The sequence below is a fragment of the Bufo bufo genome, chromosome 5 (assembly GCF_905171765.1).
Source record: "Bufo bufo chromosome 5, aBufBuf1.1, whole genome shotgun sequence".
Classification (NCBI taxonomy): domain Eukaryota; kingdom Metazoa; phylum Chordata; class Amphibia; order Anura; family Bufonidae; genus Bufo; species Bufo bufo.
The window spans coordinates 85,069,037-85,091,944 of NC_053393.1; the positions used below are offsets into that span (position 1 = coordinate 85,069,037).

At 43.0% G+C, this 22,908-nt stretch overlaps 1 protein-coding gene across 1 annotated transcript in view; it reads right to left on the reverse strand.

Annotated features, from left to right (window-relative positions):
* The window catches only part of NECAB1 (N-terminal EF-hand calcium binding protein 1), a 312,192-nt gene that overhangs the window by 241,754 nt on the left and 47,530 nt on the right, over positions 1 to 22,908 (reverse strand). The window contains exon 3 of the mRNA XM_040432240.1: positions 9,578 to 9,686. Within this exon, the coding sequence (XP_040288174.1) occupies positions 9,578 to 9,686 (109 nt within the window). The remainder of the gene's footprint in view (positions 1 to 9,577; positions 9,687 to 22,908) is intronic.

Consider the following 22,908-nt stretch of genomic DNA (forward strand, 5'->3'; position numbering starts at 1 on the left):
GCAGGCAACAACATGCGTGGCAACCATGTCACGGCAATCACCCAGAAGGCCGAGATACTACCACCGCATGCACACACAGCAACACATTGCTGCGGGCAACCGCAAGTATAGCAACAGTGTCACAGCGCACACCATAGGCCGTGACACCATGTCACATTTGAAGACACCCTGAGGTACCCCCACAGTGGAAAACCCCAAGAAGTGACCCCATTTTGGAAACTACACCCCCCAAGGAATTTTTCAAGGCATGTAGCGAGCACTTTGACCCAACAAGCAATTCATAGAATTTAGAAATATTTGGCTGTGAAAACAAAATTTTTTATTTTTTACAAGAAAATGTCTCTTTAGGCCCACATTATTTATTTTCACAAGGGGTAACAGAGTAAATTACACCCACAATTTGTTACCCATTCTCTCCTGAATACGGCAACACTTCATATGTGGCCCTAAACTGCTGTATGGGGACACTGTAAAGTTCAGTGTACTGATAAGCAACACCTGATGTATTCGGTATCCTACAAATTTTATATATATATATATAAGCTTTATATGATGGGATATAGTCGCCAAATATAGCAGCTAAAAGAAACAAGGGTCTCAAATTATATCAAAGAAATATGTTGCATATTATATGTCATCACATTGCAGAGGCACTGAGCTACCAGAACATACAAAGTTCTAGTCCCCTTTTATAAAACAACACCCGTCAAGGTATTCATCTAGGGTTTTATTAGAATGCCAATTGAAATGTGGAGAAAAGGGGAATTAGAATTCTTACCAGCATATAGTTTAAAGGGGGTATTTGATAAAATGATCAAAGGTGGTTTAGTTAAATGTCAACAGAGGTGTGGTAGATTCTAAAACAATCTTTTATGCAAAGACCCGGCTTTGAGGGGCATATCTCACAATGATGAATTGTGACTTTCCTGATTCCATTTCTGGAGCATACCCGACACCTTTTTTGCGGCCTTCGCCGTGTCTCTGTCGGGAGAACTACCCTAGGGAAATGCTGTCCTCGTATTATTCTGCTCTCACTTCCTGTGGCCCTGCTCCCTTCCCCTTCCTGTTCCCCAAATAAAAATGTCTTTATTACTTTTTCTTGAAAGTGCAGGAATTTTCCTCTGTTTCCTGCACTTCTGTATATTACAAAAGCATTATAGAGGGCAATTTGCGTCAGGTGCAATGCCAATTTTTTATACCATGCCCGAGTTTTGCGGAGGGCAGTGTATGGTTGCAGTACCTGGTCTGACAGATCCACCCCTCCCATAAACTTATTATAGTCCTGGATGCACACAGTTTTAGGGACTGATTCTGTGGATCCACGAACTGGGACATGGGTGGATCTGTCAGCATGTATGGTAGTAAGTACAAAGATGTCACGCTTGCCTTTGTACTTAACAAGCATCATGTTATCACTGCAAACTGCCCTGCTTTCCCTCACTCTTATTCTTTGGTCTATAAAATAGGCAGATGTTTTTGGTTTTGCCTGATAGTTCCGCATGCAACAGTGTCTCTGGAAAACAGGCATTTCAGTAGTGGGACACTTGTGTAGAAGTTGTCAAGGTACAAGTTGTACCCTTGACCTAGCAGGGGGTGAATCAAGTCCCATACTATTTTTCCTGCTATTCCAAGGAGAGGGGGGCACTCTGGGGGTTTAATTTTTGAATCTTTTCCCTCGTAAACTCTAAATTTATTTGTATAGCTACTTTGGCTTTCGTATAGTTTGTAGAGTTTGATGCCATATCTGGCCCGTTTGTTGGGCAGGTATTGGCGAAAATGCAGTCTGCCCTTGAAGTGCACAAGGGATTCATCAATGGACAGATGCTTTTGAGGGGTGTAAACCTGGGCAAACTTGAGATTATAATGATCTATAATGGGCCGAATTTTGTATAAACGATCGTATCCAGGATCATTAGGGGGTGGACAATCTGCATTATTGTTATAATGTAGAAATTTCAGGAGACTTTCGAATCGGGTCCTGGACATAATGGTGCAGTATAGTGGCGTGTGATGTAAAAGGTCATTACTCCAATATGACCGTAGTGATGGTTTTTTAATTATCCCCATATTAAGTATTAGACCCCAAAAAAAAATCATCTCCAAAGGGGTCGTGGGAATCCACTGAAGGAATCTTGCATAGTATGAGTTGGGGTGGGCGGCTAAAAATTGATTGGCATAAAGATTAGTTTGCTCCACCATCATGTCTATCAATTCATCAGGAAAAAAAAGGTGGAAAAAATCAGCTTCCTTGAACCCTGCAGTGTTCACCTGCATGCCTGTAGTGGCCGTAAAGTCCGGCACCTGAGGTACAAAGTTAGTAGCAGAAGTCCAGCTGGGGTCATTTGTAGAAGCTGATGAGCTGCTAACTCTACTGCGTCTGTGAGAGGGTTCGTCAACTGATGAATCAGAAGAAGAGGTTCTTCTTCTCCACTGTCAGAGTCAGACTCTGAGGCTAGTATGGCATAAGCCTCCTCGGCGCTGTACACCCGTTAAGACATTTTGTAAAATTTATATATATATATTTACCGTATTTTTCGTCGTATAAGACGCACTTTTTTCCCCCAAAAAGTGGGGGGAAAATAGCAGTGCGTCTTATACGGCAAATGCTGCTGATTTTGCAGAGTTTTCAATGATACACCCGCCGCGATGCCGTGCGGCGGGTGTATCAGCTGTGAGGGAGGAGGGGCTGGGGCCCGGCATCTGCTTTTATAATGACAGCGGGGCCCGTGCAGTGACTGTATTCTACTACACGGGCCCCGCTCACTGTATATTATTGTATCTCTAATAGTAAATTGTTATGCATATAATCGCATAATGAGCGCTGTGTATTACTTACAACTACAAGCGCTCGCCGCTCGGTAGGTAGCAGAGAGGAGGGAGGAGGCAGGCTGGGAGGACGGGCGCTGGCAGCGTGAGTCATACGTCACGCGTCTGCGCCGCCCACTTTATGAATAAAGCAGGCGGCGCAGGCGCGTGACGTATGACTCACGCTGCCAGCACCTGTCCTCCCGGCCTGCCTCCTCCCTCCTCTCTGCTACCTACCGAGCGGCGAGCGCTTGTACTGTAGTTGTAAGTAATACACAGCGCTGATTATGCGATTATATGCATAACAATTTACTATTAGAGATACAATAATATACAGTGAGCGGGGCCCGTGTAGTAGAATACAGTCACTGCACGGGCCCCGCTGTCATTATAAAAGCAGATGCCGGCCCCCAGCCCGTGTATTGAGGGTCATTCACTACAGGGACACTTATGGAGGGGATCTGTGGATGACACATTGCATAAGATGCTATATATGTGTCATCCACAGATCCCCCCCATAACTGTCATACACAGATAGCCATAACAGTGCCATCCAGAGACCCCGATAAGAGCCACCCACAGATCCTCCATAAGTGTCACCCACAGATCCCCCATAAGTGTCACCCACAGATCCCCCATAAGTGTCACCCACAGATCCCCCATAAGTGTCACCCACAGATCCCCCATAAGTGTCACCCACAGATCCCCCATAAGTGTCATCCACAGATCCCCCATAAGTGTCACCCACAGATCCTCCATAAGTGTCACCCACAGATCCCCCATAAGTGTCACCCACAGATCCCCCATAAGTGTCACCCACAGATCCCCCATAAGTGTCACCCACAGATCCCCCATAAGTGTCACCCACAGATCCCCCATAAGTGTCATCCACAGATCCCCCATAAGTGTCACCCACAGATCCTCCATAAGTGTCACCCACAGATCCCCCATAACAGTGCCATCCACAGACCACAATTAGTTCAAAATATATTTTTTCTTATTTTCCTCCTCAAAAACCTAGGTGCGTCTTATGGGCCGGTGCGTCTTATAGGGTGAAAAATACGGTATTCATAAAAAAATAGAAAAAGAAAAGTGCTCCAAAAGCAGTGGAGCTTTATGTCACTGGTGACAGAAATTTGGCACTGCTGGCAAATTCAGTGACAAGGACTAGTCACAGATAGAAGATAGAGGTTCGGAGGTATAGGGGGGTTTGTAACGGAGTATTTATAATCGGAGACAAGTACGAACGTCCCCAATATAAAAAAAAAAATTTAATTCAGAAAAAAATTGAAAAAGAAAAATGCTCCAAAAGCTCGGAGCTTTATGTCACTGGTGACAGAAATTTGTCACTGCTAGCAAATTCAGTGACAAGGACTGGTCACAGATAGAAGATAGAGGTTCGGAGGTATGGGGGGGTTTGAAATGGAGTATTTATAATCGGGGACAAGTACGGACGTCCCCAATATTTATATATATATATTTTTTTTTCCAATAAACGGCTTACTTACCCTAAAACAAGAGCTCTAACCCTGATAACTCCCTAACTAACCCTAATGATTTGCCAAAAACAGGTTACTGACAGTATGGATGACAGGGACTGGGGTGCTGATGTACTGTCACTATTGACAGACAGCACACAGGTACAAGGGACAAATGAGGGTCACAGGGGACTAATGAGGGGTGATGAAGGGCACAGGGGACAAATGAGGGGTGATGAGGGGCACTTTTGGAGTGTGTGTGTGTGTTTTTTTCACATGTCTAACTTTCACTATGCCTCCGATCACTTCTCTCACTGAAATGAGAGGATCGAAGGTGAGAGATAGCATTCTGTACATAACTCATTGTGATTGGTCCACAGTCAGGAACGGACCAGTCACAATGAATTATGTACAGAAAGCTATTTCTCATCTCCGATCCTCTCATTTCAGCGACAGCCGGATGCCAGAAGAGGAGGAGATGTGTGCGCGCATGCGCACACTCGCGAGATCGCTCGTTGGGACAAGAGGATGTGTGGCGGTGATCTGCGGCCGGTACCACTGCTGATCGGTCCCTGGCCGTCACGTGGGAGCTGTTCGGTCCCCGACACAGCAAGATAATTTGCGCTTCAGGTGTGCAATCTCGGCAGGGGAGCATTTAAATGAACGCCGTGCATGTACGGCATTCTGCGTTCTGGCACAGTTTTCCCCGCCGTACATGCACGGCGTTCTGCGCTAAGGGGTTAACAGATTAAACAGTGATCATTGTGATGGGAATACCCCTTTAAATTAATTGTATGATTACACGTACATTTTGTTCATCATGACCTTGGATAAAGGTGTGGCTTTCAATGTAATATAAATTGTTGCTACTGCAGTACCCTAGAGCAGGGGGTATCTGCAAATGGCTTGTTATCTAATGTTATATAATATATATGTAATGTTATGTTATGTATTATACATAGCATAGCTGTGCATGGATGGCACGTCAACCAGGGTTACTACTCCTGGTTCAGCCCTTTGCAGGAGGTTAGGTGTGGATCCAAGATCCACCCCTAGCTGGAGTCAGTCTAGATTGGAGTTTGGAAGAGAAAGAAAGCTTTTGCTAAATTAAGCCCTAGAGCCATAGATACTCACAGATCGCTGCAAGATCTACAAAAGAGGGAGAAAGGAAAGAGAAAGAGAGGAAGATAAAGGACAACTTAGAATCTGCATGGCTAAGCATAGGAGTCAGCAAGGAACAGTAACCTGCTACTATAGCCATCCTGACTTTGCTGCTGTGAAGAACACCAATAAGACACCCTTCACCTTGGACATGTCCTGACCTGACTTGCCTTCAAGACCCTATATCCCACAGTGGACTTTAGAACCATTATTGCCAAGGTTCTGTTGCTAGCCATAGATTCTTCTGAGAGCGACTTTAGCAAAATAGAAAGGAAAGATGTACACTACATCAGTACCAAAACTCCCATTTTGCACTTGAGTAAAGACAGACAATTATTCTACCTTTGGAATGCTTTTAGGACTTCTACACCATACGCTGGCCATTTCACTCTATACTTCTGCCTTGCACCCATCCAAAGACCTAACATTAAGGGCTCCCCAGTTACCATCAGGCCTCAGAACCAGGGGAGAGCAGAGGGAACAAAGGGTGCGCCCTCATTTCACTCCCATCCTCTGCTTCCACTCCTCTTTGACTACAACATCCTACTATTCCAATAATATCTCTGCTACAGAAATGTGTCTGAGCCTCTTTGTGACAGTACACAACATGCCCTCAGCCTGGTATAATGGTATATTATACATTTTCACAGTATATATGCAATAAAAAACACATACATTACAATACAACACATGCAATAAAAGCACATAAGCACTAATTCATTTCATTATGTCTGTGAATTTTTACCTGATTCATTCAATTTCTGGCCAAATAATTGTTTGGGTTTGTTTGCTTTAACCTCTTGTCAGATTTCCTTTGAAATATGCCAGCAGGCAGAGGTAAGAGGATAATCCGATAATTGAGGTTTGTTCAGCAGAGCATGTAGGGTATACAATATATACGCGTGACAGATTTGTTAGAGACATTTCTGTGACTGAAAATCAGTTCTATTCAGCTGATTTTGGCTATTTTGGTGGCAAACACATTTGGATTTCTGCAAGCCTCATTCAGTTGAGCAGGCAATAGAAGAAATGTCTGCAAAAAATCTGGTGCATGCCAATATACCTCACAGGGGTTGTCCAAAATGTTGATACCGATGACCTATTCTCACAGCCCCACCAATCAGGTTCCAAAATAGCTTCAGCATTGGAACTACTCAGCCCTGTCCATTGTGTAGTTTCATTGGTAGCATTATGATCTCTTTTTACTCCATTTCCATCAGGCTGTACCTCCAGCACAGCCCAATAGGCAGGCAATGCAGGCAGACCTGTGGGCCTTCATTAGACCCCCGGCTGTCATACTAAGACATCGATACCCTGCCGATGCTTGAAAGACTGAGTCCCCTCCCTCCAAACCACTCAGATAACACAACCACTATTGAATGTCTCATTTAAAGGGTTAAATGGCCCTGATTGGCGCTTCCGACGATCCAGGCCATTAAAGCAGGAGCCCGACTGCATTGGGAGAGCCGAGCACCTGATCTCCGCTACATGGGGAACCCATATAAAAGGCACCGCCTAGCCTAGGGCCCCTTAGTGACCTTTTCACCTGCTTCTCTGAAGGGAAAATACTTGCAGAGAAAATTTGTGTGTGAAGGAAGCCTTATATACTGCCTCCTTCAACCAGCTTCCATTCCTCCCATGATCAGCTACTGGTCGATTATTTGCAATATCAGATGTAGTGGTGACATGTTGCCCTGACATTTGACAATGACAGCCAATCACTGCCCTTAGCTATGACATCAGTAAGGATGAGATGACATCAAAGCAGCCGGTTATTTATATAACCTATCACTGAGCACAACAATGGAAATGTTTCGCTCTGATGTGAAGTTAGCCTAAAATGTACTGCAAGTTTGTACCATTTTTCACATTTGAAGTAAAGGAATTTGGACAATGCATTTTTGGGGCAGGGCTCTATGGATGACACTGTTAAGGGATTGGAGTGCTGTGGAGGTCACAGTTCTGGGGGCAGGTAGGGTGGCCATACAGGTCACCCTCAAAAGACAGACTTAAAACCCCGCCCCCAGGTCCAGCTAAGCCACACCCCTGACTTGGCTAAGCCATGCCTCCTCCCACTACGCAGCCAACAGGGATTGAAAAAATGAAGGTAAAAATCAACTTCTGTCAGCTGCAGAGCTAGGAGGGAGGGCGACTTTCTCCCTTCAGCTCACGCTCAGACAGCACAGTGCTGCTGTCTGAGAGTGAGCTATTCAAAAGGACATCCCTGTGTCTGTCCAGGCCTTGCGCCAGATGGAGGACAGGGAGTCTGAAAGACGGACTGTCCGGCCTAAAACCGCACCTCTAGCCACCCTAGGGGCAGACTGCTGTAGAGGTCACTGTTAAGGGGATGGAGTGTTGTGGAAATCACTGTTAAAGAGGACCTTTCATCAGGCTAGCTCTAGTCTAATTATTATCCTACCTTATAGGGCGGCCCCCACTGATACCATGGCACATTTTTTTTTCTCTACAGAACCCCCCGTTCGTCCGCTGTTGGTCCCGTATATTTTGGGCCTTATATTATAATGAGGCCACTCGGTTATACTAGGCGGAGACTTGTATTTTCCCTGGGAGTTATTATCTTCTCCCTGGCTGTGAGCACATCCAATCAGAGCGCCCCGCTCTTAGCCAGAGCTCAAGGATGTCTACACACTCAAGTTCTCGCGATTCTCATGAGAACTTGAGCTCATTCTCGCTGGCTAAAAGCTGAGCGCTCTGATTGGATGCACTCACAGCCAGGGAGAATATAACCACTCCCAGGGAAAATACAATTCTCCGCCTAGTATAAACAAGAATACAAGTCTCCGCCTAGTATATTCGAGTCGCCTCATTATAATATACGGCGCCAAAATATACGGGGCCAACAGCGGACGAACAGGGGGTTCTGTAGAAAAAAGTTCCATGGCATCAGTGGGGTCCACCCTATAAGGTAGGATAATAATTAGACTAGAGCTAGCCTGATGAAAGGTCCTCTTTAAGGAGATGGGGTACTGTGGAGTTCACTAATAAAGGGGTGGCCGCTGTGGAGGTCACTGTTAAAGGGGCGGGCTGCTGTGGAGGTCACTGTTAAGGGGGCGGGATTCTGTGGAGGTCACTGTTAAAGGTGGCGGGATTCTGTGGAGGTCACTGTTAGGGGGACGGGATGCTGTGGAAGTCACTGTTAAAGGGGCGGGCGCTCTAGAGGTCTCTGTTAAGCGGGCAGGGAACGGTGGAGGTCACAGTTAAGGGGACGGTCCGCTATGGAGGTCAGTGTTAAGGGGGGGGGGGGGTGCTGTAGAGGTCACTGTTAAGGGGCAGGGTGCTGTGGAGGTCACATTTTAAGGGAACGGAGCTCTGTGGAGGTCACTGTATAAACTGTAAAATAGTCTTCATAGACAATCATATTCTGTAAAGGGGTTGTCTTAATACATACACTGGTGACTTATTGCTAGTGTACACCATCATGCATGTTAAGTTATTGACCACATTAGCCACCTCTGAATAAAAACTGATTAGTGAAATGACCACTTAAAGGGGAATTCCAAGACTTTAATATTGATGGCTTATCCTCAGTTAGGCCATTAATATCTGATTGGTCTGACATCCAGCACTCCTGGCGATCAGCTGTTCTATGGTCACGATGGCACCTTGAAGCGAATCACAGTCCACTACACCATAGCTGTGTGGTTTGTGCTGGAGACACCCCAAAACTGCAGAAAAGCAGGGGTGTGGGGTGTCAGACCTCCGCTGATTTGATATTGATGGCGTATCCTAAAGATGGGCCATCAGTATGAAAATCTTGGAATATTACTAAAGGATAATTAAAATCTCAAAACAAAGATATCCAGAAGGTGCACAGCTCATTCAGCTATCCTTTATATGTTATCATAGAGAAACTACCTGGTAAGGGTAGGTTCACATCTGCATTTGGGAGCTTTGTTTTTTTTTTTTTATAAAACAGCGGCACCCCAAATGGACAGTTATTATAGTCAATGAGGTCTATTCGGTTCAGTTCAGTTATGTCCATTATTTTCATTGTTCTGCTCCACTAACAGAGGAGAACAACAGAAATCGCTAGCGCTGGTGTGAATCCTGCCTAATATGATCTTGGTTACTTTGTAATAGACTCTGCAAAAAAAAATAAAAAAAATTCTTACTCTGTTTTGTGTGTGTCGATCTTGTGAAAAAGTTCACTCAGTTCTTCTGCACTTAGCATCCCATCAGCAAAATAGGCTTTGAACTCTTCAAAAGAAAGTTTTCCATCATCTGCAATAAAAAAAAAGGAAATGATATGGGCAAAAACTGGAACAAAAAGCTTTAGAAGAACGTAGAGTACAGAGCGATGGACTGCAGGATATCTGATGTACAAACATGAGGGAGAGCAAAGAGAGTAAAAAATTACAGAAACAGGAGTCAGCTATAATAAAACAAGCAACAAGTCAACAACAAGACATCCATCCAGGTCAGATGCAGAGAGCAGCCCCCTGCAAAAGGCACAAGTTGACTTCTTTTGAGGGCATCATTGGCTGGTCATCTAAGGGAATCTATGACTGAGAAACTCTGATGTCATCAATGGCAAGAACTCTGTGGAGTCACAAATAGGGGAGTCGAAGGCCTGTATTACACCAACAGATTATCTGACAGATTTTCTGACCAATCATTGGTCAGATGGCCGTTTACACACACAGATCTTTTGTTGTACACACCAACTATTGGTCTAATTGGACAGAAATTGGTCAGATAATCTGTTGGTGTAATAGAGCCTTAACCAAGGGCATGTTGACACAGGCACTGACAGGGCTTCTGAGACTAAGGGCTCATTCACAGGACCGTGCCGTGTTTTGTGGTCCGCAAATTGTGGATCCGCAAAACACGGATGCTGTTGTGTGACTTACGCAATTTGCGGAACGGAACAGTAAGCCCAGTAAGCCCATTATAGAAATGCCTATTCTTGTCTGCAAAATGGACAAGAATAGGACATGTCTCATAATTTTTGCAGGGCCACAGAACGGAGCAACGGATGCAGAGTGCTGTCCGCATCTTTTGCAGCCCCATTGAAGTGAATGCGGCTCGAATGCGGACCAATACCACGGTCGTGTGAATGAGGCCTAAGGGTACGGCCACACGGTCAGGTTTCCTGATGCAGTTTTACATAGTAACATAGTTTATAAGGCTGAAAAAAGACATCTGTCCATCCATTTCACCCTGTTATCCTGCAAGTTGATCCAGAGGAAGGCAAAAAAAAACAACTGTGAGGTAGAAGCCAATGACCTCGTTTTATGGGAAAAATATTATTACACACCAGAAATAAGCCCAGGCCCCTCTTGGACTCTTTTAGTGAACTCACCATCACCACCTAGAAGCCAAAATCAGGAGTGAACTCAAGAAAGAGCAGAAGTCACCTGTACTTTCTCTACTTTTATGATCCACTCATGATTTTGGCTTCCAAAACTGCATCAACAAACTTGACCATGTTGCTGTACCCTAAGGCATTGATGGAAGTCTCTGAAGCAAGCACTAATGAGGGTATTTCAGGCTGAGGCAAGTGTGGAGACATCTAATATACAGTACAGACCAAAAGTTTGGACACACCTTCTCATTCAAAGAGTTTTCTTTATTTTCATGACTATGAAGGCATCAAAACTATGAATTATCACATGTGGAATTATATACATAACAAATAAGTGTGAAACAACTGAAAATATGTCATATTCTAGGTTCTTCAAAGTAGCCACCTTTTGCTTTGATTACTGCTTTTCACACTCTTGGCATTCTCTTGATGAGCTTCAAGAGGTAGTCCCCTGAAATGGTCTTCCAACAGTCTTGAAGGAGTTCCCAGAGATGCTTAGCACTTATTGGCCCTTTTGCCTTCACTCTGCGGTCCAGCTCACCCCAAACCATCTCGATTGGGTTCAGGTCCGGTGACTGTGGAGGCCAGGTCATCTGGCGCAGCACCCCATCACTTTCCTTCATGGTCAAATAGCCCTTACTTTCAAAGTTTTCCCAATTTTTCGGCTGACTGACTGACCTTCATTTCTTAAAGTAATGATGGCCACTCGTTTTTCTTTACTTAGCTGCTTTTTTCTTGCCATAATACAAATTCTAACAGTCTATTCAGTAGGACTATCAGCTGTGTATCCACCTGACTTCTCCTCAACGCAACTGATGGTCCCAACCCCATTTATAAGGCAAGAAATCCCACTTATTAAGCCTGACAGGGCACACCTGTGAAATGAAGACCATTTCAGGGGACTACCTCTTTAAGCTTATCAAGAGAATGCCAAGAGTGTGCAAAGCAGTAATCAAAGCAAAAATGTGGTTACTTTGAAGAACCTAGAATATGACATATTTTCAGTTGTTTCACACTTGTTTGTTATGTATATAATTCCACATGTGTTAATTCATAGTTTTGATGCCTTCAGTGTGAATCTACAATTGTCATAGTCATGAAAATAAAGAAAACTCTTTGAATGAGAAGGTGTGTCCAAACTTTTGGTCTGTACTGTATGTGGAGTTTGGAGGGGGCTTGTTCATATTTTCCACTTAATTGAAGTGTACATTGTTAAAAAAATGAAGTTTTTCTTTCAGTGAAGTCCTGCTTACTTAAGGGTTCGGCTACAAGGCGATCTTGGTCGCGTGGGATTGTAGTGTAGCGGTGCTAGTATAGAAATGAATGGGGTTGCAGTGTGTCTTGCAAATGTGCCGCTACAGCAACCCCAAAAATCTAACATGGCTGGTCGTGCTATGAATCCACACTGTGATCGCTAGCCTGCATTGCATATATAATCTACAACCAATTTTTTGTACAGTCGTGGCCAAAAGTTTTGAGAATTACATAAATATTGGACATTGGAAAAGTTGCTGCTTAAGTTTTTATAATAGCAATTTGCATATACTCCAGAATGTTATGAAGAGTGATCAGATGAATTGCATAGTCCTTCTTTGCCATGAAAATTAACTTAATCCCAAAAAAACCTTTCCACTGCATTTCATTGCTGTCATTAAAGGACCTGCTGAGATCATTTCAGTAATCGTCTTGTTAACTCAGGTGAGAATGTTGACGAGCACAAGGCTGGAGATCATTATGTCAGGCTGATTGGGTTAAAATGGCAGACTTGACATGTTAAAAGGAGAGTGATGCTTGAAATCATTGTTCTTCCATTGTTAACCATGGTGACCTGCAAAGAAACGCGTGCAGCCATCATTGCGTTGCATAAAAATGGCTTCACAGGCAAGGATATTGTGGCTACTAAGATTGCACCTCAAATCAACAATTTATAGGATCATCAAGAACTTCAAGGAAAGAGGTTCAATTCTTGTTAAGAAGGCTTCAGGGCATCCAAGAAAGTCCAGCAAGCGCCAGGATCGTCTCCTAAAGAGGATTCAGCTGCGGGATCGGAGTGCCACCAGTGCAGAGCTTGCTCAGGAATGGCAGCAGGCAGGTGTAAGCGCATCTGCATTCACAGTGAGGCGAAGACTTTTGGAAGATGGCCTGGTGTCAAGAAGGGCAGCAAAGAAGCCACTTCTCTCCAAAAAAAACATCAGGGACAGATTGATCTTCTGCAGAAAGTATGGTGAATGGACTGCTGAGGACTGGGGCAAAGTCATATTCTCCGATGAAGCCTCTTTCCGATTGTTTGGGGCATCTGGAAAAAGGCTTGTCCGGAGAGGAAAAGGTGAGCGCTACCATCAGTCCTGTGTCATGCCAACAGTAAAGCATCCTGAGACCATTCATGTGTGGGGTTGCTTCTCATCCAAGGGAGTGGGCTCACTCACAATTTTGCCCAAAAACACAGCCATGAATAAAGAATGGTACAAAAACACCCTCCAACAGCAACTTCTTCCAACAATCCATCAACAGTTTGGTGAAGAACAATGCATTTTCCAGCACGATGGAGGACCGTGCCACAAGGCAAAAGTGATAACTAAGTGGCTCGGGAACCAAAACGTTGACATTTTGGGTCCATGGCCTGGAAACTCCCCAGATCTTAATCCCATTGAGAACTTGTGGTCAATCCTCAAGAGGCAGGTGGACAAACCAAAACCCACTAATTCTGACAAACTCCAAGAAGTGATTATGAAAGAATGGGTTGCTATCAGTCAGGAATTGGCCCAGAAGTTGATTGAGAGCATGTCCAGTCGAATTGCAGAGGTCCTGAAAAAGAAGGGCCAACACTGCAAATACTGACTCTTTGCATAAATGTCATGTAATTGTCGATAACAGCCTTTGAAACGTATGAAGTGCGTGTAATTATATTTCACTACATCACAGAAACAACTGAAACAAAGATCTAAAAGCAGTTTAGCAGCAAATTTTGTGAAAACTAATATTTGTGTCATTCTCAAAACTTTTGGCCACGACTGTAGATGAATTAGAGTCTATGACTAATCTAATTCTAGTAATTCAGGTTTTTATCTTAATGAACCTCGTTATACTATCATTATAAGCTGCTAATGTAAGATTTAGTACAACACAGGTATCTACAGTAAATGATGGAAACATTATTTTATATCCACAACCTAACCACAGACTACAAGGGAATGCTATCAGCTTCCGCCGCGCTGCATCAAAGGGTAATTGCAAACAAAACAAAACTGAGTTTCTTAAAGAGGACCTGTCCCCTCTCTTGACATATCTGTTTTAGTAACTACTTGCATTCCCCATGTAATAACGATTCTGGAGCGTCTATTCCGATGACTCTATTTTGTATCATTCTTTTATTATTCCTGCTAGAAGATGTGAACGAATTACCAGCAGTTCCAGATGGGTGTTACCCATTAGGGGTGTGTCCCTGTACACTCTGACATTACTCAATCAGTGCTGCCAGTGTCAGACTGTGCAAGGGCACACTCCAAACTGGTAACATCCATCTGGATCTTCATTGCAAATTGCTAGTAAATTATTCATAATTTCCAGCAGGAATATTAAAGGAACGGCACAACATAGAGTGGTAAACTTACACAGGCTGTCTAGACCTGCACCAGATTTATCTCAGTGGCTCAGGCTGGATGATAAATGTGGTGCGGGAATAGAAACTTTTCTTGGACTCTATACCAACTACTGGTTGGCTTACGTGGAGACAGATTTTATGACAGAATGGTGGTATAATTTTAGCACTAAATGTTGCCTATTAGGCCACGCTCCTACCCACAAAGCAAAAGCATCTTTCTCATAAGTAACGACCCCTTGTTGGGCTAGGTGCAGATAACGTGTTACCCTTGATACGCCACATAAGGCCACTTTTTTCCACAATTTATGCCAGCATCTTGGTGCAATGACATTAGTAAATGCGGCCAGTATGCGTTAACACATTCCTGCCATGCACTAAAATAAAACACATGTTTGCACTGCATTTAATAATTACCATAGATGTCTAATACAACATCTAGAGGTGGTGTTTGTTTGCATAAAAATACTATAAAAACGCATGATAAAAGATGAAAAAATTGCCAAACAAAGTCTGTGTGAAGCCCCCATAAGGTCCCTTTTTTTTTACATAGCATGAATAGGGTTTTAACAAACTTCATTCACCCACATTGTAAAACATCTGCCACTGACTCTAGCCCTATCTATTGCAGGAATGCAGCTGACTTTCTCTGCAGATTTTATTCATTGTTATGCAAACTGTGAAATTTGAGGCTATATCACGTGAAAATTTGCATCAAAGGTCCATAGCCTGGCCTGTGCGTTACCTTCACAGATTCTTTGTCCATGCACTGCCTCTTGTAATAGCTGCTCTACCTTCTCTTGCAACACAACTCACCAGAATCGGAGGATGGGGCCCACCCACACCTAGCAACCACATGGGACTGACTATTTACTGTATATCCCCATACACAGCCTTAGGGAAGGAAAGCACACTCACTGAAGCATTAACCCCTTTAGCAGTGACCACTGGCTCACTGGACATCTTTGCTTCCCCGCCGGCCTCTGTACAGTTGGCCACTTGTAAGCAATGATGCCTGTAATCATATGTGATGAGAAGTCATTGCAGGAGACCATCAGGTTCTCTAACGGAGCTTAACGGCAAAAAACAGGTGTTTGATCCATGAATCGCCCAATAAATTTTGTTCAATTAGATTTGGTATTTAACCACTTGCCATCTGGGCCATTTGCCCCCTTCCTGACTAGGCCTAATTTTGCAAAACTGACATATCTCACTTTATGTGGTAATAACTTTGGAACGCCTTTATTTATCCAAGTCATTCAGAGATTGTTTTCTTGTGACACATTGTACTTCATGATAGTCATAAATTTGAGTCAAAATATTTCACCTTTATTTATGAAAAAATCCCAAATTTACCCAAAAATTTGAAAAATTCGCAATTTTCTAAATTTCAATTTCTCTGCTTTTAAAACAGAAAGTGATACCTCATAAAATATTTATTACTTAACATTCCCCATATGTCTACTTTATGTTGGTATCATTTTGGAAATGTCATTTTATTTTTTTAGGACGTTAGAAGGCTTAGAAGTTTAGAAGCAATTCTTCAAATTTTTAAGAAAATTGCCAAAACCCACTTTTTAAGGACCAGTTCAGGTCTGAAGTCACTTTGTAGGGCCTACATAGTGGATACCCCCATAAATGACCCCATTGTAGAAACTACACCCCTCAAGGTATTCAAAACCGATTTTACAAACTTTGTTAACCCTTTAGGCGTTCCACAAGAATTAAAGGAAAATGGAGATCAAATTTTTAAATTTCACTTTTTTGGCAGATTTTCCATTTTAATCCAATTTTTTCTTTAACACATCGATGGTTAACAGCCAAACAAAACTCAATATTTATTACCCAGATTCTGCGGTTTACAGAAACACCCCACATGTGGTCATAAACTGCTGTATGGGCACACGGCAGGGCGCAGAAGAAAAGGAACTCCACATGGTTTTTAGACGCCATGTCCCATTTGAAGCCCCCTGATGCACCCTTACAGTAGAAACTCCCAAGAAGTGACCCCATTTTGAAAACTAGGGGATAAGGTGCCAGTTTTATTAGTACTATTTTTGGGTACATATGATTTTTTGATCATTCATTATAACACTTTATGGGGCAAGGTGACCAAAAACTGGTTGTTTTAGCACAGTTTCTATTAATTTATTTTCACAGCGTTCACCTGAGGGGTTCAGTCAAGTGACATTTTTATAGAGCAGATTGTTACGGACGTGGCGATACCTAATATGTATACTTTTTCTCATTTATTAAAGTTTTACACAATAATAGCATTTTTGAAACAAAATAATTATGTTTTAATGTGTCCATGTTCTGAAAGCTATAGTTTTTTTATTTTTTGAGAGATTTTCTTATGTAGAGGCTCATTTTTTGCGGGATGAGGTGACGGTTTTATTGGTACCATTTTGTGGGACATACGCGTTTTTGATCACTTGGTGTTGCACCTTTTGTGATGTAAGGTGACAAAAATTGCTTGTTTTGACACAGTTTTTTTTTTTTTTTTTACGGTGTTCACCCGAGGAGTTAGCTCATGTGATATTTTTATAGAGCTGGTTTTTACGGACGCGGCAATACCAAATATGTCTATTTTATTTTATTTTTTCTATTTTTAATTTTTTTTTTCTTATTCCTTACTTTTTTTTTTTACATGTGAAACTTTTTTTTTATTTTATTTTTTCAACCCTTTATTTTTATTTTTTTTATTTTACACTTTTCGTCCCCCATAAGGTCATACAAGACCTTTGGGGGCATTTGCTTCACTTTTTCTTTTTATTTTCACTGTTGATTTCTCCTGTAACTGGGGCTGACATAGTAGCCCCAGTTACAGAAGAAATACACCCCCCAGAGAGGCTGTACAGCATAATTCTGCGCTGTACAGCCTCAGAGCAGGGCTGATCGAGGTCTCTGAAAGACCTCACACAGCTCCTGCACTCTCCGGTCACGGCGGTCACATGACTGCCGGGCCGGAACAGGAAGCGCATAGCGCTTCCTGCTCTGCACACACAGCGCTCGGTGAGCGCTGTGTATGCAGCGATCCAGAAGGCAGGGACACCTGGGCACTGACCCTGCCTTCTCTCTGGGTTGCCCTGCTGTCACTGACAGCGGGCAACCCGATCAGCAGCTGCACGATTAGCGTGCAGCTGCACTTTCTGAACGGACGTTTTAAAACGTGCTTTCAGAAATAGAGATCCACCCATAGGACGTTTATATCCTATGGGCGGACGGAAAGTGGTTTAACAGTCCTCCTCATCATGCTGTTCACATTTTGACATCATGAGACTAAAACGACATCTAACAATTGATCAACAGAACCTCACCATTGCAAGGCTTCAAGCAAGGCTTCAAGCAGGATGTTCTCAGACAGAAGTGGCCAATGAGCTTAGAGCAGGCATGCTCAACCCTTCGGCCCTCCAGCTGTTGCAAAACTACAACTCCCAGCATGCCCCAACAGCTTACAGCTATCAGCCTACAGCAGGGCATTGTGGGAGTTGTAGTTTTACAACAGCTGGAGGGCCACAGGTTGAGCATCCCTGGATTAGAGTGTCACAGAGTATTATCAGCAGGTTGCAACATAGATACAAAGAGACTGGAAGAGTCACAGAAAGGCATAGAAGTGGATGTCCTTTGGCCACATCCCACGCTGATACCCGCTTCATTGTAAACAAAGCCCTGCGGAACCAGATAATGAATGCCACACAATCCCAGGCACATTTAAGGGAGGTGAGAGGCACCCAAGGGTCACGTCAAACCATTCAAAACTGTTTACATCAGTGTGGTCTGCGTGCTAGATGACCTGGAAGGGTACCTGACCACACCACCAGGCAAAGGTGTCATGGTCTTGCATGGGCCAGGGAGCATTTATGCTGGACGAGGGACCAGTGGGTCTCACTGCTGTTCTCTGATGAAAGTTGATTCACGCTGAGCAAAAATGTTGGACGCCATCAATGTTGGAGATGTCAAGGAGAGCGTTATGCATCAGCCACTGTTGTCGCCAGACGAGCCTTTGGTGGTGGTGGTGTTACAGTGTGGGCAGGTGTATCTAGTCAATACAGAACTGCCCTGCACTTTGTGAATGGTACAGTGACAAGCCCATACTACTTGAATAACATCATTAAAGAGGACCTGTTACCACTCCTGACATGCCTGTTTTAATAGCTACATGCATTCCCTATGTAATAACAATTCTGGAGCATCTATTCTTATGGCTCTATGTTGTGCCATTCCTTTATTATTTCTACTAGAAGTCATGAATGAATTTCTAGCAGTCTACAGTAAGGGTACAGAGGGGAGGTAACCAGATGGGGGTGTGTACCTGCACAGACTCACTCTATCCAATCAGTGCTGCCATTTTCAGACTGTGCAGGTACAGTCCCCCAACTGGTTACCACCCCTCTGTACCCGTACTGAAGGCTAATAGCAATTCATTCATAACTTCTAGTGGAAATAATAAAGGAATGGCACAACATAGAGTCATAAGAAAAGATGCTCCAGAATTGTTATTACATGGGGAACGCATGAAGCTATTAAAACAGGCAAGTCAGGAGTGGTGAAAGGTCCTCTTTAATCCAGTCATTGTGCCTCTGCATGAACAACACAGGCCTAATTTCATCTTCATGGACAACACTGCTCCAGCTCATCGAGGTCGCATCATTAGGGAACTGCTGCTGGAGACTGGGGGACCTCAAGTGGAGTGGCCTGCACTTTCTCCAGACCTGAATCCCATTGAAAACCTATGGGATCAGCTGAGTTGCTGTGTAGAGACTCGTACCTCAGTACCCCAGAACCTCAATGACCTGAGGGCCTCCCTTCAAGAAGAGTGGGATGCCATGCCTCAGCAGACAATAAGTCGAACAGCATGAGATGTTGTCGTCAAATGTAATTGATACTCAAAGCCACATGACAAGTTATTGAAACAGTAACATTTTTGTAGGGGTATACCCACTACTGTTGTTGGCCTTTGTTTCAATAAATAGTTTGAGATGAGGAAATCACCGTTGCATGCATCTTTGTAAATGTCCTAATTTCATGATACAATATCACTGTAATGTGAACTTTTTACGTTTTCCATAAATTTTACCTGAAATCCAAATATCCCTAACTTTTTGTGAGTAGCATATTTTGTTAGATTGGTTTATGGGCGCCATGTTGCTTTTGAACAGCCCGTGGAGTAGTAATACAGCAATTTTCTGACAACTATACTTTTTTTTTCTATTTTTCCCTTGATGCAGTTGTGTGAGGGCTTATTTTTTGCAGGATGATTTTCCATTTTCATTGGTTCTATTTTGGGGTACATACGACTTTTTGATCACTTTTTATTTAGCTTTTTGGGGAGCAGGATAAAGAAAAGGCAACAACTGTGCGATTTCTTTTTGGGTTTTGGGTTTTTAGTGTACACAGTACGGGTAAAATGACATACTGTATTAACTTTATTCTGCTGAACAGTATTACAGAGATACCAATTTTATATATTTGTTTTTTATGTTTTACCACTTTTTGAAAAAAAAGTTTCTGTGTCGCCATTTTCTAAGAGTCCTTTTTTTTTTTTTCTGGCAATGGTCTTGTGTGAGAGCTTGTTTTTATGAGATGAGGTCACTTTTTTTATTGGTACCATTTTGAGGTACATATGACATTTTGATCACTTGATATTAAGATTTTTGGGAGGCAAGGTAACCAAAAATGGCTGTTCTGGCACCCCATCACACTTAGGGCGTATGCACATGACCGTATGTATTTTGAAACGGATCCGCAAAAAATATGGATGACGTCCGTGTGCATTCCGTATTTTGCGGAACAGAACAGCTGGCCCCTAATAGAACAGTATTATCCTTGTCTGTAATGCGGACAATAATAGGACATGTTCTATTTTTTTGCGGAACAGAAATACGGACATACGGAAACGGAATGCACACGGACTAACTTCCTTTTTGTTTTTGCGGAACCATTGAAGTGAATGGTTCCGCATACAGTCCGCAAAAAACCCCAGAATGGACACGGAAAGAAAATATGTTCGTGTGCACGAGCCCTTAACCATATCCTGGCCAGACACACCTCTAAACACTTGCATCCAGCAGTGGACACTGCAGCCATAGATTACAGTTGCTAGCCAGAGATTCTAGTGAGAGCGACATTAGCAGGATAGCATGCCACTTTTTGCCACTTTGCCATCCTCCATACCTCATTATCAGGGGAAAGGATTTGCACTGTGTACACACAGAACGGTGCTTCATTGTTGTTGGATATATTACAACTCACATTTTGCATTTAAAAGAGACGTTTGTTTTTCTACATCTAGCCTGGTTTCCTGACTCATATGCCATATGCTGGCCATTGCACTCCACACACCCAGCCTTGCACCCATCCAAACACCTAACATCAAGGGCAGCCCATCTACGATCAGGCAGGAGCTCCAGAATCAGGGTGTGCCCTGAGGGAAGAAAGGGTGCCCTCCTCTTTGCACTCCTCTGGCCATAGGGAGAAATGGTGAGAGGATAGCCACTGTGATAGACTGTGTTATAATAGGAGCCACTCCTATCCTCCACTGGCTCCTCAAGGGCTTGCTGCAAATGTTCTGTTATTAGTACTGCAACATAGATTTTAAAGTAACTTTTGACCACATAAAAATTGTGAAAAAAGGCAGCCAAAAGAAATTTAGAGGAAAGTAACGCAACCAACAGGTAGTGTAAAGTTAGAAAACAATGTCTAACATCTAGCAAGATGTGTCAAATTTTCATACAGCATGAACCCTTTTGCATATCTTAAGACTACTTTTAGCTAGTTTAGGGTGTTTTTCAGCATTTTCAGCACCTGCATATAGGGTTGTGCTGATTGAATCCCCCATATTTTTTCTTTGTAGTAGATATTGGAGGCGTGGCGATCTCCATGCAGTCATGCACACCTGACCAGTCAATCTGTCCTGGAGGCTGGTTTTAAAGTCAGTATAAAACTGAGTCTGCTTATATAGCACCTACCAGTAGCCATTTGGCTCCAGGAGAAGTATATGGTGGGCTCAGCGTGCATGTTGGTACTTGCATCCCTGGATCCGATGAAAGCTGTAATGGCACCGGACGGGGTTAAAAGCAGAGTGTGCTTGGCGTGCATGCTGCACCTGCATTCCCTGGACTTTGTGTGGCTGTCATGGCCCATAAACAGGTAGGAACTAGTGTTAGGGACCACTCAATAGAGGCGACCTTGACGTGGTGAGTGGCTTATTACGCTTTGGCCAAAATGTACACCAATGCCTCATTCAACATCCAGCATAGAGGCAGGGCAGAGTGCTGGTTGCAGAGTGCTATTGCATTTGTGTCTTTTTCTTTGTATATGTATTTCGCCATAGCGATGTGCACCTGCATACAGGGTTGTGCTGATTGAATCCCTCCTATTTTTCACTTTCTGTTGTAAAATTTTTCAAATATAACTACATTTCTATATAAATTTTTCTCTAAATTTATTGTTCTACATGTCTTTGATAAAAAAAAATGCAATAAGTGTATATTTATTGGTTTGGGTAAAAGTTATAGGGCCAGATTTATCATTACTCTGACAGCTCACTCCACTTTAACATATGGCTAAAATCAGTTTTAGCCAAGTCAGATTTATGATCGGCCCTTTAAGACTGTAATAAATCTGGTTTGACGGTAGCAGTTTATCCGTCAGTAAGCAGCTTTACAAAAGTCGCACATTTTTATTATAAAAGTCGCACATTTTTATTATAAAAGTCGCATGTTCTATTAAAAAGTCTCAGAAGATAAGCATGGTCCTCACTGGAGTGAAATTGCGACATATTTGCGACTTTTTTGCGACTTTTTAAATAATCCCAATAGTAAATCTGTCTAGAGATTCATTTACATAAGAAAACACGCCCACTTTCAGAAAACTGGCGAGCATAGTGCAGAGCAGAAAAAAGTCGCAAATTTGTGCGCAGTTTTAGCGTTTGGGACTTTTTTTGGGACTTTTTCACTCCATTATTCTGACCTGAGCTAATGATAAATCTGGCCCTTTGACTTTCTGAGCACCTGTCATGTTTCCTGAGGTTCTACAATGCCCAGACAGTAGAAACACCCGACAAATGACCCCATTTTGGAAAGTAAACACCCTAAGGTATTCGCTGATGGGCATAGTGAGTTCATGGAAGTTTTTATTTTTTGTCACAAGTTAGCGGAAAATGTTTTTTTTTTTTTCTTACAAAGTCTCATATTCCACTAACTTGTGACAAAAAATAACATTTTACATGAACTCACCATACCCCTCACGGAATACCTTGGGGTGTCTTCTTTCTAAAATGGGGTCACTTGTAGGGTATTTATACTGCCCTTGCATTTTAGGGGCCCTAAAGTGTGAGAAGTAGTTTGGAATCCAAATGCGTAAAAATGCCCTGTGAAATCCTAAAAGTACTCATTGGAATTTGGGCCCCTTTTTTGGGCGCACCTAGGCTGCAAAAAAGTGTCACACATGTGGTATCGCCGTACTCAGAAGAAGTAGGGCAATGTGTTTTGGGGTGTATTTTTACATATACCCATGCTGGGTGAGATAAATATCTC